The sequence below is a fragment of the Balaenoptera acutorostrata genome, chromosome 10, assembly GCF_949987535.1.
Source record: "Balaenoptera acutorostrata chromosome 10, mBalAcu1.1, whole genome shotgun sequence".
In the NCBI taxonomy this organism is placed as follows: Eukaryota; Metazoa; Chordata; class Mammalia; order Artiodactyla; family Balaenopteridae; genus Balaenoptera; species Balaenoptera acutorostrata.
In genome coordinates, this window is record NC_080073.1 from 13,423,889 (window position 1) to 13,450,098 (window position 26,210).

Sequence of the window (26,210 nt, forward strand, 5' to 3'; positions counted from 1 at the left end):
TATGGAGGGTTAAATAACTTATGCTAATAGTATCAATGATTTGTTTTATTTAAAAACGTAAAACTCCTATGACATAATTATGTTTCATGTGGGAAGGACAGTTGAATTACAACCTATTTCTTATTCTGGGGAGAGGAGGAGGAATTGTATGCAGTAAAACACACACACACACACACACACACACACAGAGCAACTTTGTTTAATAGAGTCTTTTATCCACTACCTGGGTTTCTCATCAGGCAACCTATAATTCTACTGTATGTACCCTCTAGGTGCCATATGCTGTAATTATATAGAGAGCCAAGTGTTGCTCTTATTAGATCATTTGGCAAAAGGGATTTAGAAACACCATGATGGATATTTACTAGTAGAGATCTAATTAACTCTGGCATATCTGTGACTGAAATATGAGGATAAAACTGCACTATAGAAATCTAGGGTCAAACATAGTGCATGACACTAGACCTTCAATATTTATACAGCATCTACACGGTCTAGCAGATACTATTTCTAGAGATGACAAACTTAGGAGGAACCCAAATTATCTGCTTTGTCTCTACTCAGGAGGCACAAATATTGCCTTTCTGGTTTTAATATCCAGTCACACCACTTCAGTTCTAATTGCTCTTAATTACATGCCACTTTGGTTTGAATATTTTCATGATCATGTAAATCCATTTGATGATACAGAGCTATTTTCTCTGAACAAAGGCCCTGCTGAGGTAGTTCGAGGACTTAATTTACCTCTTCTCCAAGGGGCTTACATGGTTCTAACCCAAGCCCTGAAATCAGACCATTATGCCTCTTTCCCCAGGAAACTAGAAAGCCATGGCTCTGAAGGCTGCCAATTTATTATTGAAAATACGAAATGAGTAACAGTAAAAGCTGCTTCTGGCCAATTTATCTATATTAAAGGCATCAGCAATATTCCAGTTTCAAATAGGAGGTAATGAAAGCAGAGTTTATTTTTACTAACAATTCATTGTCTTACCACCAGATTCCATGCTCTCTTTAAGCAGAGAGAACTATCTAATGCTTGTTCCTTCTTCAAGCAAAGCTGGTAGAGACACGGCTTCTGGAATAAGTGAGAACTGGATTTGAATCCCAGCTCTAACACTACCAAGCTTTGCAACCTTAGGTAGGGTGAAAACCCTCTCTGGGCCCAGATTTCCTTATCTAAAAGATGGGGTTAATAATAGGACTGATCTCATTAAGTTTTTCTGAGGACTAAAAGAAAACACATTTAAAGTGTTTAGCAGAGGGCATAGTAAAGACTGAAAAAAGCTAGGTAATATTATTCACAAATGGGAGAAAAGCGATGGCCACAAGATAACTAGGAAATACAGGAAAAGAGCCAAAGTAATCAGTATCCTGAATCCCCAAGGATTCCCAAAGCACACGGTTTATTCGTGAATGTACTAGCGACATAAAGGGAGATCAAAGTCTCATTTCAACTTAATAACTAGAGATTTCTGAGCTGCTTCAGAGCCAAGACGACTCACAGTGTTTCTGTCACTATTATTTTATATCTGTCAACATTATTTCAAAACGTTAATCATCTCTTGTTAAGAAATCTGAAGCATCTCCCTACCGATGATTCTTCCATTTCTTCCATCTAAACTCGACCGACACCCACTCTCCCACTTGGCTGGATCTCTCTTGACTTGCTCACATCTGTCCCTTCATCTTGCACATACACGAGCTCCCACACGGAGACCTCCCGCTTCCCCCTCTGCCTATGTAAACCACTTTCTTTCACAACTGCTTAAACTCCATTTGGAAGCCAGTTCTGGCAGACCCTGCCTAACTGTGAGAGTTTCTTCTCTGCGTGTTCCCTAAGCACTGCCGCCTATTTCTGTTTGGAAGATATTATGTTAATTTGTACTTCACTGGTGGTTTCCAAATTGTTTCATGTGTGTATATATTGTCATAATAGCTGAATTTTATAAAACCCTAGGAAGCGAGTCTTGGGGTTTCTATCTCCTCTCTCCTCCTTCAACTGAAATAGGCCATTTATCATTTAAAGAATAATTTTTATAATCATAAAGTGAAAATGAAAACCCCTCTGCAAAACAGTCAGTGTAAACCACAGATGCTTAACCTGGGGTGAAGAGTTCCCATCGCTTCATTCTTTTACTGGTTTTCTAGAAATCTGGGGAAGAGGATCCAGAAATAAACTTCCCTCTCCATCGCCAACATCTCTCACCTTCCAGGTCTTCACTTTGCAAGCTCCCCTCTGCTGATTTCTCCAGGGAGTTCAAGGCTTTGGGGGCATGAAAAGAAGTTCCCTCTAGCAAAATTTGGGAGCCACTGCTTTAGAGACAGAAGGCACAGCATTTAGGCCTCCAGCCAAATTTACTTCCTCTTCACTTTGCATTTGATGGACCCAGTAAAAGTGACAATTTAATCAAAATGTAAGTCACAAAGAACAGGTAAAAGACAGCAAACCAAAATAAAACCAAAATTAAAAAGCCAGGCAAAGGGAGAGTTGTGTTACTGCAGGATGTTTTAATACCCCTCATTTCTAGAAACATGCCATGAGTTGGATCGAGGGACACAAACTTTTTCTGTAAAGGGCCAGATAGTAAATATTTGAGGCTTTGCAAGCTAGGTGGTTTCTGTTGCAACTACTCAACCCTGCCACCCATGTAGCACAAAAGCAGCCCAGACAATTTGTTAATGAATGAGTATGGGGCCAGGTCCAATAAAACTTTATTTGTGGATGCTGAAATTCGAATTTCATCTAATTTTCATGTGTCACAAAATGCTGTTTTCCTTTTTATTTATTTCCTATCATTTGAAAATGTAAAACCATTCTCATGCATGCGGGCTGTGCAAACAGGTGGAGGGCTGGATTTGGCTGTGGGGCTGTAGTTTGTCAAGCACTGGATAAGAGAGTTTTGGGCAAAAAGAACAGCTTGTTGAAAAGCATTGTGGCAGAAAGAATAAGGCCATTTGAAGAACTGACAGGAGGTCCACGTGGCTCAAGAAGTAAGATTCAGGGAGAGTAAGAGAGAGCAGCTGGGACAGTGTGGCTGGAGCGTGACCAGTTTAGGGTTTTGTTGGTCATGTGATGGGCTGTCTGTCCTGAGGTTAATGGGAAGCCACTAATATAGTGCCACACCTGGCTGTGCATTAGAATCACCTGGGAAATTTAAAAACACATTCAGACTCCTGGTCTCATCTCAGAATTCCTTAGAAAGAATCTCTGGGGACAGAGAGTGGGATTCTGTATTTTTAAATGTACCTCTGTTGGTCCCAATGCAGTTAGCTCAGCACCAGCCTGCAGACCTGAATTTGGGAACTACCTGTGGATCTCTGCTTGAGAGATGGAGAGACCCTAGGAAGGCCAAGTGAGCTCCCAGATGGGTGCACAAAAAGGCCCAGCAGATGCGTTCTGAATACACACATCGAACACAACTGATCAAGGATGAGAAACAATTTAAAAGGAGTGCAGAGAACCATGCCGAAATCATTTCCTAACTCTGTCTGTTCCCCAGTGAAGTACCAGCTCCTCAGCCTGCTTTTGAGAAATTTTCCAGCCTGATCTCCCCCTGTTCAAAAATTCCTCTGTACTTTGCTTTTGAATATGTTTTATTCCTGCTGCTCCTTTCACTTAAATATCCCATCACCACCTTCTCCACTGATCTCCTCTAAGAATCAGATGATGCAGGATGGTTGGTTCATTCATTTCGTACAAAAATCCTAAGTATCTATGGTATTCTAGGCACAGTACCAGGAGTGGGGGCACTCGTGTGCTCAAACACACATGGCATCTTTGCTCATGGTCATTTCAGCCTGTTATGGGAAATAAACATTAATAAAATACTCATACCCATAAACACAAAATTTATAACTGTAAAGAGAAGGAAGGAAGGAAGGAAGGAAAGAAGGACAGAGGAAAGGATGGAAAGAAGGAAGAAAGGAGAAAGAAAGAAATCCATACTTCCAATTCCCAGGCAAACCACTGTTAATATTTTGGTGGAGTTCCTTCCAGCCTTTTTCTTTGCATGTATATCAAAATATGAATATGTATATGCGTGTTGAGACTATAGAATGATATTTTATATACTGTTAAAAAATAAAATTTATACCTGTAAAAGATGAAAAGTCTCTTTCCTTTAAACCACTGTAGAAATTTTGTCCCTTTCAAAATGATACCTGTATGGTGTTAGGTAGTGTTCTAATTTCATTCTTTTACATGTAGCTGTCCAGTTTTCCCAGCACCACTTATTGAAGAGGCTGTCTTTTCTCCACTGTATATTCTTGCCTCCTTTGTCAAACATAAGGTGACCATAGGTGCGTGGGTTTATCTCTGGGCTTTCTATCCTGTTCCTATTGATCTATATTTCTGTTTTTGTGCCAGTATCATACTGTCTTGGTTATTGTAGCTTTGTAGTATAGTCTGAAGACAGGGAGCCTGATTTCTCCAGCTCCGTTTTTCTTTCTCAAGATGGCTTTGGCTATTCAGGGTCTTTTGTGTCTCCATACAAATTGTAATATTTTTTGTTCTAGATCTTTGAAAAATGCCATTGGTAATTTGACAGGGATTGCACTGAAGCTATAGATTGCTTTGGGTAGTATGGTCATTTTCACAATGTGGATTCTTCCAATCCAAGAACATGGTACATCTCTCCATCTGTTTGTGTCGTCTTTGATTCTTTCATCAGTGTCTTATAGTTTTCTGCACACAGGTCTTTTGCCTCCTTAGGTAGGTTTATTCCTAGGTATTTTATTCTTTTTGTTGCAGTGGTAAATGGGAGTGTTTCCTTAATTTCTCTTTCTCATTTTTCGTTGTTAGTGTATAGGGATGCAAGAGATTTCTGTGTGTAAACTCAAAATGGATTAAAGACCTAAATGTAAGGCCAGACACTATAAAACTCTTAGAAGAAAACACAGGCAGAACACTCTTTGACATAAACCGCAACAAGATCCTTTTTAACCCACCGCCTAGAGTAATGAAAATAAAACCAAAAATAAATAAATGGGACCTAATTAAATGTAAGAGCTTTTGCACAGCAAAGGAAACCATAAACAAGACGAAAAGACAACCCTCAGAATGGGAGGAAACATTTGCAAATGAAGCAACTGACAAAGGATTAATCTCCAAAATTTACAAGCAGCTCATGCAGCTCAATATCAAAAAAACAAAAAACCCAATCAAAAAATGGGTGGAAGACCTAAATAGACATTTCTCCAAAGAAGACATACAGATGGCCAACAAACACATGAAAAGATGCTCAACATCACTAATCATTAGAGACATGCAAATCAAAACCACAATGAAGTATCACCTCACACCAGTCAGAATGGCCATTATCAAAAAATCTGCAAACAATAAATGCTGGAGAGGGTGTGGAGGAAAGGGGACCCTCTCACACTGTTGGTGGGAATGTAAATTGATACAGCCACTATGGAGAACAGTATGGAGGTTCCTTAAAAAACTAAAAATAGAACTACCATATGACCCAGCAATCCCACTAAGGGGCATATACCCTGAGAAAACCATAATTCAAAAAGAGTCATGTACCCCAATGTTCACTGCAGCACTATTTACAATAGCCAGGACATGGAAACAACCTAAATGTTCATCGACAGATGAATGGATAAAGAAGATGTGGCACATATATACAATGGAATATTACTCAGCCATAAAAAGGAACAAAATTGAGTCATTTGTAGTGATGCGGGTGAACCTAGAGTCTGTCATACAGAGCGAAGTAAGTCAAAAAGAGAAAAACAAATATCATATATTAGTGCATATATACGGAATCTAGAAAAATGATACTGATGAACCTATTTGTAGGGCAGGAAAAGAGATGCAGACGTAGAGAATGAACTTGTGGACACAGCGGGGGAAGGGGAGGGTGGGACGATTTGAGAGAGTAGCACTGACATATATACACTACCATGTGTAAAATAGATTGCTAGTAGGAAACTGCTGTATAGCACAGGGAGCTCAGCTCCGTGCTCTGTGACGACCTAGAGGGGTGGGATGGGGAGGGTGGAAGGGAGGCTCATGAGGGAGGGGAATACAGGTACACATATAGCTGATTCACTCTGTTGTACAGCAGAAACTAACACAACCTTGTAAAGCAAATATACTCCAATAAAAAAAAATGACACCTGTAGAACCCTGTTTTAAATTATGTTCATAATCTCAAATGTGTCTTATACGGAGGAAGGGTGTGACAGATGTTTATTGAATTGAATATATCAGGGATGTGATGTGGGAAGTTTGATCACGTGGAAGATTTGAGTGAGGGCTGGTTCCAAATAACCAGTTAAGAGGTTAGTTTAACAGTTGCAAAGTCTATACAAGAGATAATAAGGGTAGAAACTAGGACGGGGCAGAGGACTGACTGACAAAGAAACAATGAACGTGGGAGACAGCTGGAAGGATTTTATCAGGTGTTGCCTTTAGATTGGGGACCTTATTTTAAATACTTTCACATAAAAATTCAGTTCTCTTGCCAGCATGTCCTGAGGCATAACCAATACTGTGACCATATGAATAGAACAGGTGGCAGGTAGTCCCTGCCTGAATTTGGATATCACTGTAAATCCTGACCATAAAACAATATGACATAACTATACTGAGGTAGGAAAGGCCGGTGGCTGAGGGTTAAATTCATGGAGTCTCCACAGGACAGGGTCTGTGTACCATTACAAACATTTACAAACAAATGTCTCTAAACTCTTCTGCAACTGCTCTTCAGGGGAACTCAAAGCCATAACTATTTTATGCAGGGCCCTAGGAGAGACAGACAGAACGAATGGGGGAAAGTTCCAGGTCTGAACTGGAGAGCAGGATAAACTCTGCCTATTTCCATGACTACACATGCAAAATTTAAATGATATAGTACTGCCGATAAGCAGGGCAACAGATTCTATCTAGAGCAATGATGCTCAAGTTGCTTTGATGTTGTTTTGCCTCCAAGACAGGATTTCCATTATTATGGAGATGAACTGCCTCTAATTATTGCAATAACATAATTGTTCCCCAGGCAGAATTCCTAATAACAGCTGTATGGCTCTGCAGCCCCTGTAAGAGATATCCTGAGGGCAGGTTTCTCATTAGGAGCACATATATAGACACGCTGCCTCCAGAAGGGAAACAGAACGCCTGAAGCAATAAAGTTTCCTTTGCACGCAAGGATCGCATCAGCCTTCTGGGCAAATACCTGCCATCACATTTGCTCTGCCTCCCAGACTGTCAGTGTCTTCAGACCAGAGTTTCATACCTTACAGACAACATGGAGTTTTGCTGCCCTGTGCTGGGATTTTCCTCCACGTTTTACATGCATTTCAACTCTTCCAAAGGCCTCTGGGAAGAGAGGCAAATTAGAGCCATGATCTAATTTCACCTTGGATGAAGACTTCAATGTCTCTAGACAAGACACATGCATTTCATTCCTATTTGGGTTGAACAGTCTCATAGGGTGTTAGACTTGCTCTGATTATACCGTGGGGGTCAGGCAAACATAAACATATATTTCAGTCTGGGAAGAAATGCCTAAGAATATGGATAATTATACCATTTTATTGTCTTCAGAATGTGTCCACTGTGGCCTCAACGTGCTCGCCCAAGGTGATGTTAAAGTTCCTAGGTCCAGCACTCATTTTTGAGCCATTATTTTGTCGGACCACTTGGAAGCACCAAGCGCTTGCTCCTTCTTGAAACTTTCTGCTCCCTTGGTTTCTGTTTACTACGTTCTCCTGGTTGTTCCCCCACGTCTCTGAATTCCCACTCCAGTCCTCCCAGTGGGCTCTGCTTCCACCCATTCTTTGCATGTGGCCGTTCTTCAAGGTTCCTTCCTTTGATTCACAGGTGTTCTCATTCTACAAAACTCTCTCTGGATTCACTTCTCCACTCCATGGCTTCTTATCTACTGGTGATATCTAGGTCTCTGTCTTTACTCTCCTGAACTCAGACCCATAGTTCCTGTTAGACATTCATTCACTGAAAACTTACTCTATACCAGGCATTGTCCTAGATGCTAGTGTTACAGAACTGGACAAAACACAAAGGGCTCCATGTAACCATGATGGTCCTTCAAAGTAGAAGAGAGAGGCAGAAGAGGAGGTTGAAGTGCTGTGATTTGAGTACTCGACTGGACTGCACTTGACTTTGTTAGCTCTACACCATGCGCCAAGGAATGCAGGTGACCTCTAGAAAGCCAGACACCGAGTCTCCCCTAGAACCTCCAGAAGGAACACATGACTTCAGCTCAAGAGGAACCATTTCAGACTCATGACCTCCAGGGCTGTATGATATTAAATTTGTATTGTTTAAGCCACACACACACACACACACACACGCGCGCACGCACACACACGTCTCTGTTTTCATGGAATTTACACTATGATTAAATGGAGGGTGGAGAAAACAGATAATAAAACAAAAAAGCAAATATGCAGCATGTTATATGGTGATAAGAACTATGGAAACTATAAAGCATGGAAAGAGGATGGGGGCGGTGTTTACAATTTGAAATAGGTTAGTTGGGAAAAAGCTTTGCTGAGAAGGTGACACTGAATGGGAATTCCCATCTGAATGTGACATTGCCACTTACAGGCACCTCAGATTTAACATGTTAATACTAATGTCTTTATTTTCCCCTCTCAAACTTGTGTTTTCTATACTCAGTATTGTGGTAAATGGCACTGCCATCTACCAGCTGCTCAAGTTAGAATCCTAGGAGTCATTTTCTTTTTTGCTTCCTTCTTTCAAAAATCTTTCTACTTAAATTTAAATTCTACTCTTTCATAGCTCATCTATCTGTCTTCTCTCCTATACTCTCAGAAGACTGACATCATTCAAGTCCTTTTGATTTCCGTCCCAGCTTACTGCCTGCAACTGGTCTCTCTACCTGCCAAATCTTCTTCTACTCTGATTCTTTCTCCATGTCACAGGCAGAGCAACCTTTCTGCAGCACGTGTGTGACTGTGCACTCCCTTGCATAAAATCCTTCAATTCTCTCCCAGAGTTCAAGTCTAAACTCTACAGACATAAAATTCAAGGTTTCCACAATCTATTGTTGGCCTACGTTTTCCAATGTTCCATCTTAATATATCACCTTTATAACATACACCCTAGGATTATTGAAAAACATATTGTTATTTTGCTACTGGGCCCCTGGCACTGTTCTAAGAGCATCTTTTTTAAAAATAAATTTATTTATTTATTTATTTATTTTTGGCTGTGTTGGGTCTCCGTTGCTGCACGCGGGCTTTCTCTAGTTGTGGCGAGTGGGGCTACTCTTCGTTGCGGTGCGCGGGCTTCTCATTGCGGTGGCTTCTCTTGTTGCGGAGCACGGGCTCTAGGCGTGCAGGCTCAGAAGTTGTGGCACACGGGCTTAGTTGCTCCGTGGCATGTGGGATCTTCCCAGACTAGGGCTCGAACCTGTGTCCCCTGCATTGCCAGGTTGATTCTTAACCACTGCGCCACCAGGGAAGTCCTCTAAGAGCATCTTGAGGGCTGGGTTTATGTCTCCACTTTCTCTCTGTCCTCAGTGCCAAGCAAAGGGCTTAGCATGTGGTAAGCATCCAATGAATGTTTCATTCATCGATCAAAATTTGTTTTGGCTAGTTTGACAAAATAGTCCTGCTGCTGTTCTGAAACCATGCCTGTGACATGCAGGCTGTAAGTTTCAGATTATTTTCGGAAACATTCAGCAGCATATCTCTACTTAGCTATTATCCATTAGCTTGATATAATGTATTAGCCTAATGTCTAAAAGGAAGCAGAGAAATTCTCAAGGATGAGTAAGAATAAGAAATCATTATTCACACATTGTTAACTAGAGTAACATTTCACTCATTTCTTCAGCTTCAGTGAGAAATAAAATATTTTCTCTAAGTGAATTTTCCAGACAACTACATTTACCCCTTTAAGCACTAAGTTAATTTTTAAAAATAATCACTGGGAGGGAGTGGTCTTTCTATGATGCACACTCACCTGCCTTACTAATCTAAGCTCACTGAAGATAATTTTTCCTCTTTAGGGACATAAGATAACAATAATTGTCATTGTTTGCTACAGAGATAAAGAAAAATATTTATGCCCTTATTAATACTGTTTTAATTCCGAATGGCAGATTTAATTCTGGCTTTCAGAAAGACGTTGAAAGAAATGCTTAAGACAGTGAGAGGATGCCAAATAATGTCATATGAAGATGATCAGGGACATTTGGGCTTGGAAAAGAATTGAAAGAGGACTTGAGAATAGCTTGTTAGAATATAAGGGGAAGAGGGGTGGTGGAAAAGAATTAGATTGTTTAGTATAACTTCAGAGTGGAAATTACAAGGATGTTGGTTATAAAGAAATAACCTAACAATTAGTTAGGTCTCCATCTTAGACGTAACCAGGGAAGGTGAGGGTCCAGCCATTGTGGGGATCCCTGTCCTGGAATGGAGGCTAGGCTCCATGACTAGAGTAGGAATTTGACATTACTGCCTGCCTAGCATCCATTTATTCTTCTCCTGGTTGTAGGACCCTACATTTCTTTGGGGAAACCCCTGTCCCATTCTCAGTCCATGAGGTCTGAGGTGGCGCTTCTCCAAGTGCCTCGTAGGATAAGCACACGATCATGTGCTTCTAATCAGTGCATCACACCCCCTTGAATGTTACTGGTTCAGGGAAGATCACTGACCAAGGCAGGTTTATTCAATTTCATGAACACCTCTTCTGGAATTGTTAGAAGAGAGGGCAAGCATGGTGCTGCTGGCAGCCATCCTACCACCAGGAGAGGACAACCCATCAGAAAATGGAGCCAACAAAGAGGAGGGCACTGGTGAGAGATGAACAGAGCCATTCAGTCCTGATGCCACCGTGTAAGCACCTGAACCTGGTCACACCTCAAGTCACAGCCCATCCCTGGTCTTCTCAAATGTGGAGCCAATGAATTCCCTTTTGTACTGAAGTCACCGCTGAGTTGGGTTTCTGTCACTTGCAATCAAGAGTCCATCCAGGTTGGTTTAATGGCTCCCTATAATTCTAGGAGCCTAGGTTTTTATTAATGATTCTGTTATTTCTATATTTTGATGTTTTTGTTTGTAATAGATCAACTTCAACCTCATCTGCCTCAAGTGCCTTCTGTCTAGAAACTAAAAATAAACAAAATTATCAACTTTATTCAGTTAGTTGGCTTAATTGCTCAATTAATCCAAATGATTCCACTGCTTTGGTGGCGACTAGAGGCCTCTCCTGAGAAGTAAAGTACTTGCGCCTTTGTGAAAAGTCATCCCTGTTTTAAATGTCTGCTATTGCCTACACTCTGATCGCTGGATAAATATACAAGAAAACAAGAAATGATTTATGTTTACGGCTATTCTGCCTACACAATAGCAAAGCTATAAAAATTGAAGATTCAATCTTTCATTTAGATGACTGGTTTAATATAGGTAAGGCCAGTGTAAATATGATTTAAATTTCTAAAGCCTTGAAAAACCAAAGTAAGGACATACAAACATATTTTTTAAATTGCTCACATGTTAACATTCAATCAGTATTTTTGAATCCATACCCACTGAGATAACTATAATACCACCATATAAGATCAGAATGTAAACATTTAAAAATGTTGCTTCTTATACTTTTACTGTAAACTCATTTGTAGGCAGTTGATTAGTTAAATTTGAAATTAAAAATCACTTAAGTAGCGTTTGGCAAAGTCAAAACATAAGCTCTAGGGAGAACATTAATAAAAAGTGGTGCTTGATCACAAATTTTGTTCCACTGAAACTTGGTTTATATCGATATTTTGTAATTGAGATTAATAATCTTTTATTCAAATGTTAAAGGCCATCATTAAAAAGTCTACAAGTAACAAATGCTGGACAGAGTGTGGAGAAAGGGGAACCCTCTTGCACTGTTGGGAATGTAAATTGGTGCAGCCACTATGAAAAACATTATGGAAGTTCCTAAAAAACCAAAAATAGAGTTGCCATATGATCCAGCAATCCCACTCCTGAGCATATACCCAGACAAAACTATAATTCGGAAAGATACATGCACCCCCTATGTTCATAGCAGCACTATTTACAATAAATAGCCAAGACATGGAAACAACCTAAATGTCCGTTGACAGATGAATGGATAAAGAAGATGTGGTACATATATACAATGGAATACTAATCAGCCATAAAAAAGAATGAAATAATGCCATTTGCAGCAACAAGGATGGACCTAGAGATTATTATACTAAGTGAAGTAAGTCAGAAAGAGAAAGGCAAATACCATATGATATCACTTATATGTGAAATCTAAAAATACGATACAAAACATATCTATGAAACAAAAACAGACTCACAGACATAGAGAACAGACTTGTGGTTGCCAAGGGGGAGGGGAGAGTGGGGGAAGGATGGATCAGGAGTTTGGGATTAGCAGATGCAATCTATTATATATAGGATAAACAACAAGGTCCTACTGTACAGCACAGGGAACTATATTCAATATCCTGTGATAAACCATAGTGGAAAAGAATATGAAAAAGAATATATATACATATAACTGAGTCGCTCTGCTGTACAGCAGCAATTAACACAACATTGTAAATCAACAATACTTCAATAAAATTTTCAAAAATCTTTTATTCAAATGTTAAAGGTTTGCCTTTTGATTCTTAGGATTCCACATCTCAAAAAAGAATTAGGGCTAACAAGTCAGTATATTAGAAAGTATTACTCAACACTGGACACAGTCAAACAATTTTTCCTTTTGTGTTGTTCTAACAATGTCAATCCTTTCCTAAAATAGGAATTCTAAAATTTTTCACTTCTGAATTCTACATATGATTGCTTTTGTTCACTTATCCACTTAATTATGCTTCTCCTTTATCAGAAAAAAATAGAGGAAAATGGTGGAATTTCTTCTCTGCCAGTGAGAAAATAATGGTAATATCTTTCTTATTTTTCACACTTTTCAGAAATTACAGGATGTTCAGCTGAGATTATGTCTTTCTCGTAACTTCAAAACCAGCAGCCCATGGAGTAAACTTGGTCCATGGATGTGTGGACCATATTGTATTAACATTAAAATTTTAAAAAGGTGCTGATGGTTAAAAATTAAGATAGTTCAAATTAAATTCCTTATTTCTAGTTTCCCTTGAAAAATGAGATGGTGGGTAGGCAACGGACCTGCATCTCCATTTGGTGGCAAAAATATGCTAGAATTGAGTGGCGGGTGTCTCCCTTGGATGGGGCACACACTGAAGTCCCCACCATTCCCCTTTAAATTACACCTGGCCAGCTTTTGGATTCATTTACATTAGGGAAATCAACCTACCTGTTTAATACATTGTGAGACAGGTAGCAGGGAGAAATAAAACTGTGAGAACACAGCACCCGTGGGGAGAAAAAGTGCTAATACTGATAGTTTGGGTCATGCCTGGTGACACTGGAGGTGGAGGTGATAAATACCAAGACTTGAGTAATGATGGGGAGTTCCCTCGCTTTAAAGGTACCTTTAGTGCCACATAAATGTTGAGGCAATATTTGAACCCCATTAATCAAGCCAGAAGAAAAAACAAAAATTGAAGAGAGATAAGCTTTGTGGTAAGCTAAGTGGTAGAAACAGTCAATTAAATTCACTTATTAAAAATAATTCTTGGGCTTCCCTGGTGGCGCAGTGGTTGAGAATCTGCCTGCTAATGCAGGGGACACGGGTTCGAGCCCTGGTCTGGGAAGATCCCACATGCCGCGGAGCAACTAGGCCCGTGAGCCACAACTACTGAGCCTGCGCGTCTGGAGCCTGGGCTCCGCAACAAGAGAGGCCGCGATAGTGAGAGGCCAGCGCACCACGATGAAGAGTGGCCCCCGCTCGCCGCAACTAGAGAAAGCCCTCGCACAGAAACGAAGACCCAACACAACCAAAAATAAATAAATAAATTAATTAAATAAAAATAATTCTTGATATTGATATATCATTTTCCCAAAGTTAATTTAATCAATTTGTAGCAATGATTAAGGTATAGCACTAGTAAACAATCATTAATACTGTTCAAAATGTTAGGCTGTCCCTTTTCTTCGAGGCACATAGTAAGACTGTATTTCCCTGCTGGGTTGAATTTGGGCAGAGCCATGTGACTTGTTTTGGCCATTGAAACATGAGTGAAAAAGAAGTGTTTCACTTCTGGGCGGAAGCTTTAAGAGCCCATGCATGTTTAGCCACCCTCTTTTCCTTCTGCAATTCGAATGTTCCAGAGAGTGCTATTCTACCAGGCTATACTTTAGAGGGCAGCAAAGCCCCCAGCAGACCCCTGGTGCGTGTGCAGTGTGGATGAGAAATTTCCTTTTGTTGTTTTAAGATACTGCAGGCTGCTTGTGACAGTAGCAAAGCTTATTTGCCGCTCCTGGATTTTGATCTACCATGTTGCTCGAGCTTCATTCATTCACGGTTTTTGACATGTCTGTCTCTTATCCACATTATTAAAAATTTTTTTTCTTTATATCATGGTTATATTAAAACTTTAAAAATGTAGCCTTAATCTAAGCAATACATGTGGTACATAAAATAAGAAACTGTGCTCTCAAGTTCCAACTTTGACTCCAGATTTAAATGCCATGCCAATAATTTGTAAACTATACTGCTTTCTTGATATGATAGAAATCAGAGAGAGATGTATATTACAAATTTAATATATGTGAATATACCATCTATAAACCGTATCAGGGGGCTTCCCTGGTGGCGCAGTGGTTGAGAATCTGCCTGCTAATGCAGGAGACACGGGTTCGAGCCCTGGTCTGGGAGGATCCCACATGCCGCGGAGCGGCTGGGCCCGTGAGCCACGGCTGCTGAGCCTGCGCTTCTGGAGCCTGTGCCCCGCGACGGGAGGGGCCGCGATGGTGAAAGGCCCGCGCACCGCGATGAAGAGCGGTCCCCGCACCGCGATGAAGAGTGGCCCCCACTTGCCGCAACTGGAGAAAGCCCTCGCACGAACCAAAGACCCAGCACAGCCAAAAATAAATAAATAAATAAATAAATAAATAAATAAAAATTAAAAAAAATAATAATAATTTAAACCGTATCAGGTTTGTTTGCAAAAATCATTAATATGGACATCATCAGTGTAATGATCTACTTTGCATATGCAAACCCAAAGGTGTACAGGTATAAAGTTGATACATACACATTTTTACAGCCTTCCCCAATTGCATCTTTGAGTACTTGACCCTTAGCATCCATTAAAATCGTTATTATAGAGCTGGTAAACGTGATTTGATGTGTGACATGGACTCATGCACAATTACTATCTTCCAACAGACTGAGTAGATTACAGAAAGGGGTCGCGGATATATTTTATGGAGGTGACGGCCAAGAAAAGGTCTTAAGAGATACCTGTCATTTGTCACAATATGACCTAAAACCCCAACAACCCCTGTAATTACACTGTATAAACAACATGCCTTCTAAACATAATTCCCTTACAATAGGAAACACACAGGTGACAAGTTTAGATATCAGAAAGAAAAAAAAAACTTTTCAAAAAAAGTTTCTTTTTGGAACTCTCTTTCACAAAGACATGATTAAAATAATCAAAACCATCCTATTTGGGAATGAGTTTTGGAATTAGAGACATTTAGCTCCAAAAAAGGAGAGACTAACGAGAGACATACTAGCCACTGCCAAATACCTGAGGGGTTGTCATCGCAAAGAAGAACTGGATTTACTTGTTTATACAAAAAGGAGGTAGGATGGAGAAAAGTGGGCAAACCTACAAATAAATTTTAGGCTAAAATTAAGAAAGATGATTTCTAGTTGCTCATCTTTGGGCAGCTCCAACAGCCTTCAAGAGGGATCATGTGACCTCTCTGTGCAGGAAGGGCTTTCTAGAATCTTAATATCAAGAAGGATTATAAAGACCAACTAATTTACCACCCTTTTCCAAAGCTTCAGTTCTTTGATTAACAGTTAGTTCACGAAGAGCAGAGAGTAAATTCTTCCCTCTAGGACTATTAATAACAGACCTATAAATTATTGCAGGTTAATCAAATATTAAAAATATTTCAAGATAATACCTTTCATTTTCTCTTAATATGTCCCTTCCTTTCTTCCAGGTGTAGACAGGTTTCGGAGAAGCTTTCGGCTTACACTCAATGACAACTTCACCTCCCACTTTGACAAGAGTTACTCTTTTTAAGAGGGTTCTTGAAAAATCCGGGCCCACAGCTGGAAGAGAATATAGAAAATAGAATAATTAATTATTATGGAAGAAAAAACCCACTAGATCATTCTTTATAGCTTTTTTCTTTCTGTAACGGACTTATTGCTGTCTTGGGCATCAAAGGGAGGAAGTTACATTTTTTTTCTGAAGTAAAGGGCGTAGCACTGGAAGTTTTGATAGATTATGAAAAGCTGAGCTGTAATTTGTATATGGTAAAATATACCAGTTGTAAGTGCATACAGCTTGATGCATTTGGTATACTCCAACATGAAGATCAAAATATAGAACATTCTATCACTTTATTGAGTGATTCTTTAAAAAAAATTATTCCATGTTCAAATGAAGATAAATTTAAAAATTTCAGGGAAGCAAAAGGGAGAGACAAAACAAAAACCCATAAGGTATTTTTCTGACTGTGTAGATTAAAGCTTCCCTTCATTGATAGTTACCACCTCTGCTCTTTTCCATAGCACTCTGTGCATGTCTCCATCAGAAGATGTGCTGAAATGTCTATAGCATCACCATCTGTAAAGCTTCTCCTTAAAATCAACGACTTTGTTCAGCTTTCCACTACTACTGCCAAATGCAATGCTTGGTTCTTGCTGGATAAATTGTGACTTGCTCTTACAAAACTCTATTCCATCCTCACTACCAGTATTCTAAAAATTCATTCATGTTGACACCAAATATATAGTTATGTGGATATAATATTAAATAATTCTTTCTTTCCTAAAACAAAAGATATACACCTGTATCCTTACAGAAATATAGAAGGGGCCTTTCTGAAAAATCTCTATTTTCTTCTGCATTAATTGAATTAACATGTTTTAGGATATGTTGTGAGCACAGATTCATCTCCTGGAATCTTAATTTTATCATATTTAAAATCCCTAACTCACTGCCATTTGACCTGATGGAATTTAAGATTTCGTACCATGCTGAATGAGAAATTTAAATGCTAACCACAAATTACTTAAAAGAGGACAGGTAGTGAGTGTGTATGTATATAGGTGGGGAGGACGGGGGTCAGTTTTTTTAAACGTACCCAAACCGTAAGCTGGTGATCAAAAAAAATAAAATCAGGCTTCAGCAGAAGCAAGGGAAACCTTTATTAAATGCTTTTGTCATAGAAATACTTTGTGTCTAGAAAGAAAGAAAGATGGAAAGGTTACTTTTTAATGGGGTGATGCAATGTACACATGGGGCTGGTTTTACTATGTGAAGATTAAACTAAATAAATGAATCTAGCAGGCAATTGATACTTCAATCTGTGTTCCTTGGATTCATGAGGGGAATCTATAATTCAAAGAGTAATTCCATAATGATAAATGAAATTAATAAGTAGAGTGCAAGTACAAATGTTTTTGCTATAATTAGATAAATGCATTCCTTGTATGATCTGCAAAATCACTTAATAAAAATTATAGGGTTCTGAAAAAGATAAGGTCAGGACAGACGTACTCGATATTTATGTAACAGGAATACTAACAAAAATAATTATCATTCTAGTAAATATGTTAGCATGACTAAAAAGACAGATTACATTTCTAATAGACAAATACTACAAAAAATACACGACTTCAGTGTGTGTGTGTGTGTATGAAGACAGCTTGATGAAACAAGGAAGCTGGAAGAGAGAAGAGTTGAGATTGGTAAAGTATAAAACAAGTACAAAGTGCAGAAGAGAACCACGCTCTGAACATCGCTATGTTAGAGTACGTGACCAAACTCAGCCAAGAGGAAAATGTGGGCTGAATGGGAGTCACGGTCAGTGTGCTTTCCGCCTTGACTAGTTGTGTTGACCTGAGTTAGTGGGCCTTGTTCTCGGTTGCTGGAACTAGTGCCATAAATGGACAAAGCCAGCATCTGCTATACTGACCTCACTTCCTCATTTACCACTCCCACACATGCTCATTTTCAACACAGAAAAGTTACTTCTTTTTTCTTTTTGGCCTCACTGCATGGCATGCGGGATCTTAGTTCCCCGACCAGGGATGGAATCCGTGCCCCGTGCAGTGGAAGCACGGAGTCTTAACCACTGGACCGCCAGGGAAGTCCCACAGAAAGGTTCTTGTAGCAGAAAAGACTCACTCCCATCTTATGGAAACACCTGAACTGACACATTAATGTAAAAAAAAAAAATCAAGTTTCTAGAAGATTTTTAAAAAGGGTACTGTGTGAAATAGAGTTACAAATCTGTAACATATAAAAATCCCTTCTTAAAACTATATCTTTCTACACACATATTTTTATCACTTTAGGCAGACATTTTTCATCTGTTCAACAGGAATTCTGCAGTTGCATTTGAAAGGAGTTACATAAATCAAACCATGCACAACACATGTCAAAAAACTATGTATTGCGTCTACGCTTTGAAATAGCATGCTATCAGCCACACAGAAGGCAGAAAACACACATTCCAGTGTCAAAAGCATTTGTACTATACTATGTATGTGCATATTATCTTTTGGATAGCCTAGAGATAAGACTGCCTCTGAATGTCTTTCACTAATAAAAATGGAATTATAAATTTAAATCTTTTCTCTTTGTCTACTTCGTTTGCTTAATTTATTTCTAGTGTTATCTAACTCTGCAAATCTACCAGTTGCCACCATAAGCTGCAATGCTTCCTAGGGCAAATTGTTAGACCTTCATCTGTTTTTGAATACTTGACCCATTACTGGGTGTCTTAATACTCTGCCATTTTGTGACCATCTTTCACACTTGAGATACCCTAAAGCTTATGGGATGACGCTCTTTCATGTCTGTACCCTATATTTCTTCTGATTACTAACCATTGGCTCAGGAGAGGCTTGAAGGCAAAGTAAAAGGACCCTGTTAATTTGACATTCACAGAGAATCAGGTTTTAAAAGTTATTGGTAAGGTCCCAATAGGGCAATGTTAGAATCCAACCTTTGCTGGCACTGGAAAAAGTGAGTGCACTTTGAAGGTGAGATTTCAGTGGGTTCCTAGTAGTTCAGAAAAGATAAAACGAATTGTCAAATGACCCACTTGAGTCTGAGAGTAGCACCAATCCTGGGAGATCCTCTTTTGCTAAATCTCATACACTTTGAGGACAATATTTCTTACATGGACGACTAGGGGGCACTGCTCTCCCAGTGTTGGAATAAGCCATGCTACAGGACCTCTTCCCTGTGGGAAATCAACTTTTTATTATTTATCAATGATCTTTAATTCATTAACATTACATTACCTAGGAGAAGCATCATCCGGCTGAGAGAAGCCTTCTATGCAATTCTCAACTGTTTGTTTTTACTTAATTAAATGGCTCTTGGTCACATGCCAAGGCTATTGTAAGTGGCCAACAGAACCCTTGAAAACTGAAGTTGTGCCTTAGGATCATTTCTCAAGAGAGATAGTAAGAATGCTAACTCCTTAATGGGATGTGCAGTGGCAGTCCCATCTGGGAAATAGATGGGTGTGATGTGTTACTCTATTATTGAAGGGGAAAGAATAATTATGTGTGCCTCTTTTATCAGAGTCTGTAGACACAACACTGGGAACACTGCCAGTTGATGGAGACTATTAAGGATGGCTCTTTTAGAAGTTCAGAATTTCATATTATTTTAACTTTTATTTATTATCTTTATTACCTCATCATTCCATAAAGATAAACCCAGAGTACATATATTCATTCAAGTATTTCCACCACTGAAGAGATAGTGCTGGTATCAGATATTAAAACCCCAAACTTCTCCTGGTTGCTGGGTAGGTAAACTAGAAAGCTGGCTATACTGGAAATATTCTTCATTCTAGGTCCATCATTTCAGAATGGCTGATGCAAAATCAGCCTCTCTGATTTGGGATGATATGCACAAGGAGACTGTCAAGAAATGCTGAAGTAAGAGTTTTCTGTTCTAACATCAACATAACATGTTCCTTCTAAGTCTCTAATACTCTGCCCTGCTGGTTTTGGTCTAATTCACTGAATGTCCCGTTTCCCAGGGCTCCTCCTACCATGGTAGCTCTTGTTTATGGGCTCCTGCTCTTTTGGGAAAGTTATTATAAAACCAAACAAATAATATTTACAGTCACAAGGTTGCTTTGCAGATTAAATAAAATACATGTATTGTACATAAAGTACTTAGTTCTGTATTTTCCCAGAGTAAGTCCTTTATACCAACTCTTCCCCTCTGCTATTTCTACTATCACCACCACCATTTTTAGAGCATTTTAAGCTGAAAAGCTTAAAGAAATATAGTTTTGTTTGAAAACAGAAAAAAAACTTTTTATTTTGAAATAATTATAGATTCACAGGAAGTTGCAAAGATAATACAGAGAGGTCCTGTGTATCCTTTACTCAGTTTCTCTCAGCGGTTACAGCTTATGTGACCATAGTACAACATCAAACCAAGGAAATTGATCATGGGTACAGGGTGTAGAGTTCTATGTTATTTTATGAAATACTTCCATGTTTGTACCTTCCACTGAAAGAAAGATACAGAATGCTTCCATCACCACAAAGATCTCTCTCATGCTACCCTTTTAGAGCCACATCCAACGCCCTCCTGTCTGTCCTCTCTATGCCTAGAATCCACCAATTTGTTCTGCAGCTCTATGGTTTTGAGAATATATATATATATATATATATATATATATATATATATATATATATATATATATAAAATCATACATTATGTGATCTTATGGGATTTCTTTTTTTCAGTCAGCATAATGCTCTTGAGATCCACCCAGGTTGCTAGGTGAGTTCCTTTCTATTGCTGAGTAGTCATATCTTATATCTCACCCATCCTGGTATGGATGAGAAATTCATCTTTACCGTTGGCATTTCAGGCACTGTGATAACTGACAAATGCTTTTAAGCACAGGATCCATTTCAGGATCTTTCAACACTTTCTCTGTCAACAGGTAGGATGCAGATTAGCCCTTTTTTCTTTTTATAAAGGTTTGAAAGCCAAGGATTAATTGTGTAGACATAGGTGGAATATTTCTTATTCAAAGAAAAAGATTTTAAAGCCATTTTAGAACGTCATTTCTTACACAATAATTAACATGTTGATTGAAAATCATTCTTACATGTTTTAAAAGCTTTAGCTGCTAAACCCCTATTAACCTCCCTTGAGCTACCCTATCTGTATGACGATCATAAGACAGTATGCGTTTTTAAATATCTGGAAGCACTTGACCTTGCTATATCAGTCCAAATTAGTGACATTCCATTATACTTGGCGCAGCGTCCTAAACACACGTATTTGTGTCCTTGGTTAAACAAGTAGTGTATGGCAGTACAATGCCACATTTGATTACGAGTAGCTTTGTCCTGAGATCGAAATCTTTGTTGAATTTTATGTATTTAAAAAATTTTTTTTTTTTGCTGTGTTGGGTCTGTTGCTGCGCGGGGGCTTTTTTCTCCAGTTGCGGCGAGCAGGGGCTACTCTTCATTGCGGTGTGCGGGCTTCTCATTGCGGTGGCTTCTCTTGTTACGGAGCATGGGCTCTAGGCGCACGGGCTCAGTAGTTGTGGCGCACGGGCTTAGTTGCTCCGCAGCATGTGGGATCCTCTTAGACCAGGCCACGAACCTGTGTCCCCTGCATTGGCAGGCAGATTCTTAACCACTGCGCCAGCAGGGAAGCCCCTATTTGTTGACTTAACAGAAGAGAGTAATTAGACTGTGAGAATTCTGGAATTCCAGTGGTTAAGAAATGGTAGTACTTGTTATTAGCAATTATTGGCTCATCAGTTCCTTGAAGGCAGAGACTATGAATTATGGATCTTGGACTTAGCACAGGCTTTGGCTGGATATCACAGCCCTTTATTTTATTCAAGTGGGGTTGTAAATGGCTTCTTGGAACTCCCTGGCTTATGTACAGGACACTCTGTCCTCTCTGGACCTCAGTCAAATGAAGCAGAATTACCCAAGAAACAATATGGGCTGTTGATACGGTTGTCCCTTGGCATCTGCTATCCACAGGGAGATTGGCTCCAGGACCCTGAAGGTACCAAAATCCACAGATACTATAGTCCCTCATTTGAATAGCATAGTGCAAGGAATACAGCCAGCTCCCCATAACTGGCGGATGCAGAGTGCTGGTTGTATTCTCACACCACGTGAACTGGTGTGATGGTAGATGTTTAACAACTGGCTCTCCAAGCAAAACAAAACACCAAAGAACTTGGTTTTCGGTGCTTGCCAATTTCTGTGGTCCAAATACTCCCATCAGGGCCGAGTTCAGGCTACCAACAAGAAGTCACTGAACGCTGAACTGAGAAGGATACATAAACTCAGCTCCTGCCAATATGAACTAGTTCCGGCACATAATATCATTTCCCTGCTTCCCTAAAGCACATACTTAGGGGAAGGTTACAGGGCAAGTGGGCCCTGGGAGTTCAGCTTTCCCCAGATTTGGGTCTTTCTCTGAGGCAACACGACTGTCTCCCCTTTCCTCCCAGGTACTCCCAGACAACTCAGTGGTGAGAAGACGGGAACTTCAATTGCCTTCCAATTCCTCTGATTGGTTCATTCTGTTTAAAGAATCTGTATCCTGACACTTCGTGAGTGACAGCAGTTTTAAGGGCTTCAGCTACACGTGCCCTGACCTAGACATGCGGGCTCAAGAGAAACATACTGCAGTGTGGACGAGCGATGTTTATATAGCCCAGCAGTGACTGATCTCTTGCTTATCATGTTCCTTCAATAAGGCACTTAACTGAAGGAGTTTTTTGTTTTGTTTTTTTGTTTGTTGCTTTTTTTTTTTTTTTGCCTTTGCGCTATGCTTATTTTCAACCACATTCAAAAGGCTTTATTAAAAGCAACGTGCCTCATACTAAGTACAAATGAATTTCTTCAGGAGCCTAGAAGAGCCAATGTCTGCTCAAGTTGGGAAAAAAAAGCTGGAATGTTGTTGGTACAAACGCTCTGTTTCTAGAAGAAATTGTCTCACATGATTAATAGAGCTTTTGTCAATACTAGGTTCAATCATGGAAGCATGGATTAATTGGAAGTAGAGTGGTTATACCAACAAATCTTTATTCCTCCCTCCAACTCCTACTTGCTTTTACAAGTTAGCTACTCCGCTGGGATGGCTTAAGAGTGGATAACAAAGGGTTCTATAGAGCAGATCTTAGATGAGGGCACCTAAATTTAACTGATCATAAGAATCACTTGGAGGACCTCCTCAACTCTACCCACCACGAAAGGGGACCTGAGAATTTAAATTTTACTATTTTTGCCACTAAAACAGTGATCCTCAGAGCAGAAGCATTGGTGATCACCTGGGAGCTTGTTAAAAATGCAGACTCTCAGGCCCCACCCCAGATCTGAAATCAGAATCTGAATTTAACAAGACCCCCAAGTAGTTTAAAAATGCATCAAGGTTTGAAACTCACTGCTAAATCTTTGTGAACACCAATTCTAATACTCCCTGGGTCAGGCTACTAAAAGAGAATTAATTTGCTGCCAGAAAGTAGTGGAGAGAAAAAATATTTCATTTATTTATTTATTCAGTAATTCATAGAGACTTGCAGCAGATAATGGTAAAAGACATAAAGTAATAAATACATTTAAAATATGGCTGATGTCAAACATAGGAAAGGTAGGAAACTATCTTACTAGACTTAGTACAATAAAGTGAGCTACTCTGAAGCCAAAACAGACAAGTCAACGTGATGGGCAGAGGGAAAAAGAATATATTTCTTTCTAACTAATAAAAAACAAACAAAAACAGTAAACCAAACCAAACCAAACCATGTAATTTTTTAGAAGACAAACTTTCCTCCTGATTCTACACCTTAACAATCTATTGGAAATCCCTTTATGTAAAGGACTAAGGACTTTGGAATGGATAATGCCTTCATAGCACTTTTACAGAAAACTCAGACTTCGGTGGAAGGATAGTACATCCGGCGCTCCATATCCATAGCTTCCGAAATCTACAGTTGGTTGAATCCAACAACACTGAATTTGCAGATGCAGTAGGCCTACAGTACATGGGATTAAGACTCAGTGATGCCTTGGGCTGCATTCCTGAGTTATATTTTAAACTCTAACTCACTGAAGGCATTTCTTTGGGGGAAATGACATAAGGAATTGTCATAATATTTATCCTTCAGATTTCAAAGTCTCCCTTCAGTTGGCTTTAAGCCACTGAAGGGAGACGCCAAGAACATCTAAGTATATCCTCACATGGCAGCCAAAGTCACTCTGTGGGCCTAATTCTAACTCACCATCTTGGTAAAATGGGGCCTTTAAGACATGGAATTTCTGATGCTTGATATTTCTCTTCTGCAGAAGGACTTCAGAGTCCTGATCCAAATCAGAAGGTTTGCCAGGTAGACCATATTCAACTTAAACAAACAAACAACAACAACAACAAAAAACCCTCTGTTTAGGCTAGACTTCCTATCTTAGGATCGTGGTTCTCCAAGTGCGGCATTGGACCGGTGGCGTCAGCATCACCTGGGAACTTGTTAGAAATGCACATCCTCAGGCACCACCCCAGAACTACTGTGTCAGAAACTCTGGAGGCAGCGCTCAGCAAGCTGTGTTTTAACAAGTCCTCCAAGTGATTCTGATGCGTGGTAAAGTTTGAGAATCAATACCATGGGAAAACTTAATTACCTTCTGATCTGATCAATTATAGCAGTAGTTCCCAAACTGTGCTGTCCATTGGAATCACACCTGGGTGGCTTTAAGGAATAAAGGGCCCCGGGGTCCCAGGCCCAGGGATTGAATTAGTTGGTAGGGAGGATGGCAGAGTATTGGGCTCTTAAAGAACTCCCCAGATGGCTGTCATATGCAGCACAATTTGAGAACCACTGAAATGGGGTTTTCTGGTGACTGTGCAGCTGTCTACATTATAAGCTTTTGGTATGGATACTAGTTAAAAACAGCAACAAACAAACAAACAAAACACATCTTACTATATTGCTACACTTTTAGATTTGCAAGAAGTTTTCACATGCGATCTCTTTTAGTTTTGACAGTGAGGAGTAGCACCCTCATTTTACTGATAAATGTAGGCTTAGCAACTTGTTAAAAGATACCAGATTTGCATTTGAGATCCAAGTGCATAGTTTCCCCTCTTCATGACGAGTTATGCAAAGCTCCTGCCTAGATGACATTTGGGTAAGAAAGGCGTCCGTCCTCTCATTGGATGCTGATCACACTCAGCACATTTGATGATTTTGTAATCTGGCTCAACGAGGCAGTTGAGAAATCAGACTTAGATGCAGATGAGCACTTGTGGAAGTCCCTGTGAAATCACTTTTAGTTTAGCCTTAATGTTTTTCTAATTTGTGAGCCAATCATTTGGACAAATGCCAAATTAACCAGATAATTGCTCAAGCCTGCACCTCACTTTAATTGGACCATCAGTTCCTTAATGGCATTGGAATGTCCTGCCAGGGTCTGATGTTCTCCACCACACGGGCCAGGAGAATCCCCATGGTTCTGAACCATCAGACAGAAACTCCTCAGGGCGAAGCTACTTCTATCCCTTATACAGTCTTGGCAAAGTCAGGTCACATTCAAGACCACCTGAATGTGAAGACACCCACTTGCTCTTTGGGATAGTTCATCCCATTTCAAAATCAGAGATACTCTAGTGACACTGCTGGTTATGACCCAGGTAAACTGGACCCAGTACCCAAGCATCTTGCTCTAGCAAATCACTTGTCTTCTGTACAGAATTGTTGGTACCCTCACTCAGATTCTTTTTTCTGGCCCCAGCTGCTGCAAGCATTGGTTGTCTACCACCTCCAGCTGCCCCCTTCTCTGGGAAATTGACTGGGAGGTTTTGCTCCAGCTGCCCTGCCATTGCTACCACCACCTAAAGGGCAGTCCAATGAATAACTGATACAGAGATTTTTTTAAAAGGCCAGCCTCCTTGCCTCAGGTGGGAATAGCTCTGAGATGCAGTTTATACTCTAGACATCTCCCTCCAGGATGCGATATAGGCAAGACTTCACCTGAGACCATGTCCCTGCTCAGCTACCCTCCATGCCCTACCTAGCTTGCTTTCTCTTCCAGGTTTTTCCCAGAGGACACTCCTCCAGTGACT

General features: G+C 39.8%; 1 protein-coding gene across 6 annotated transcripts in view; it reads right to left on the bottom strand.

Annotated features, from left to right (window-relative positions):
• CNTN4 (contactin 4) overlaps window positions 1–26,210 on the bottom strand; it is a 955,661-nt gene that overhangs the window by 129,517 nt on the left and 799,934 nt on the right. For all 6 annotated transcript variants that reach the window (XM_057555542.1, XM_057555540.1, XM_007192463.2 and 3 more), the window contains one exon: window positions 16,024–16,174. In XM_057555542.1, coding sequence (XP_057411525.1) covers window positions 16,024–16,174 — 151 coding nt within the window. The remainder of the gene's footprint in view (window positions 1–16,023; window positions 16,175–26,210) is intronic.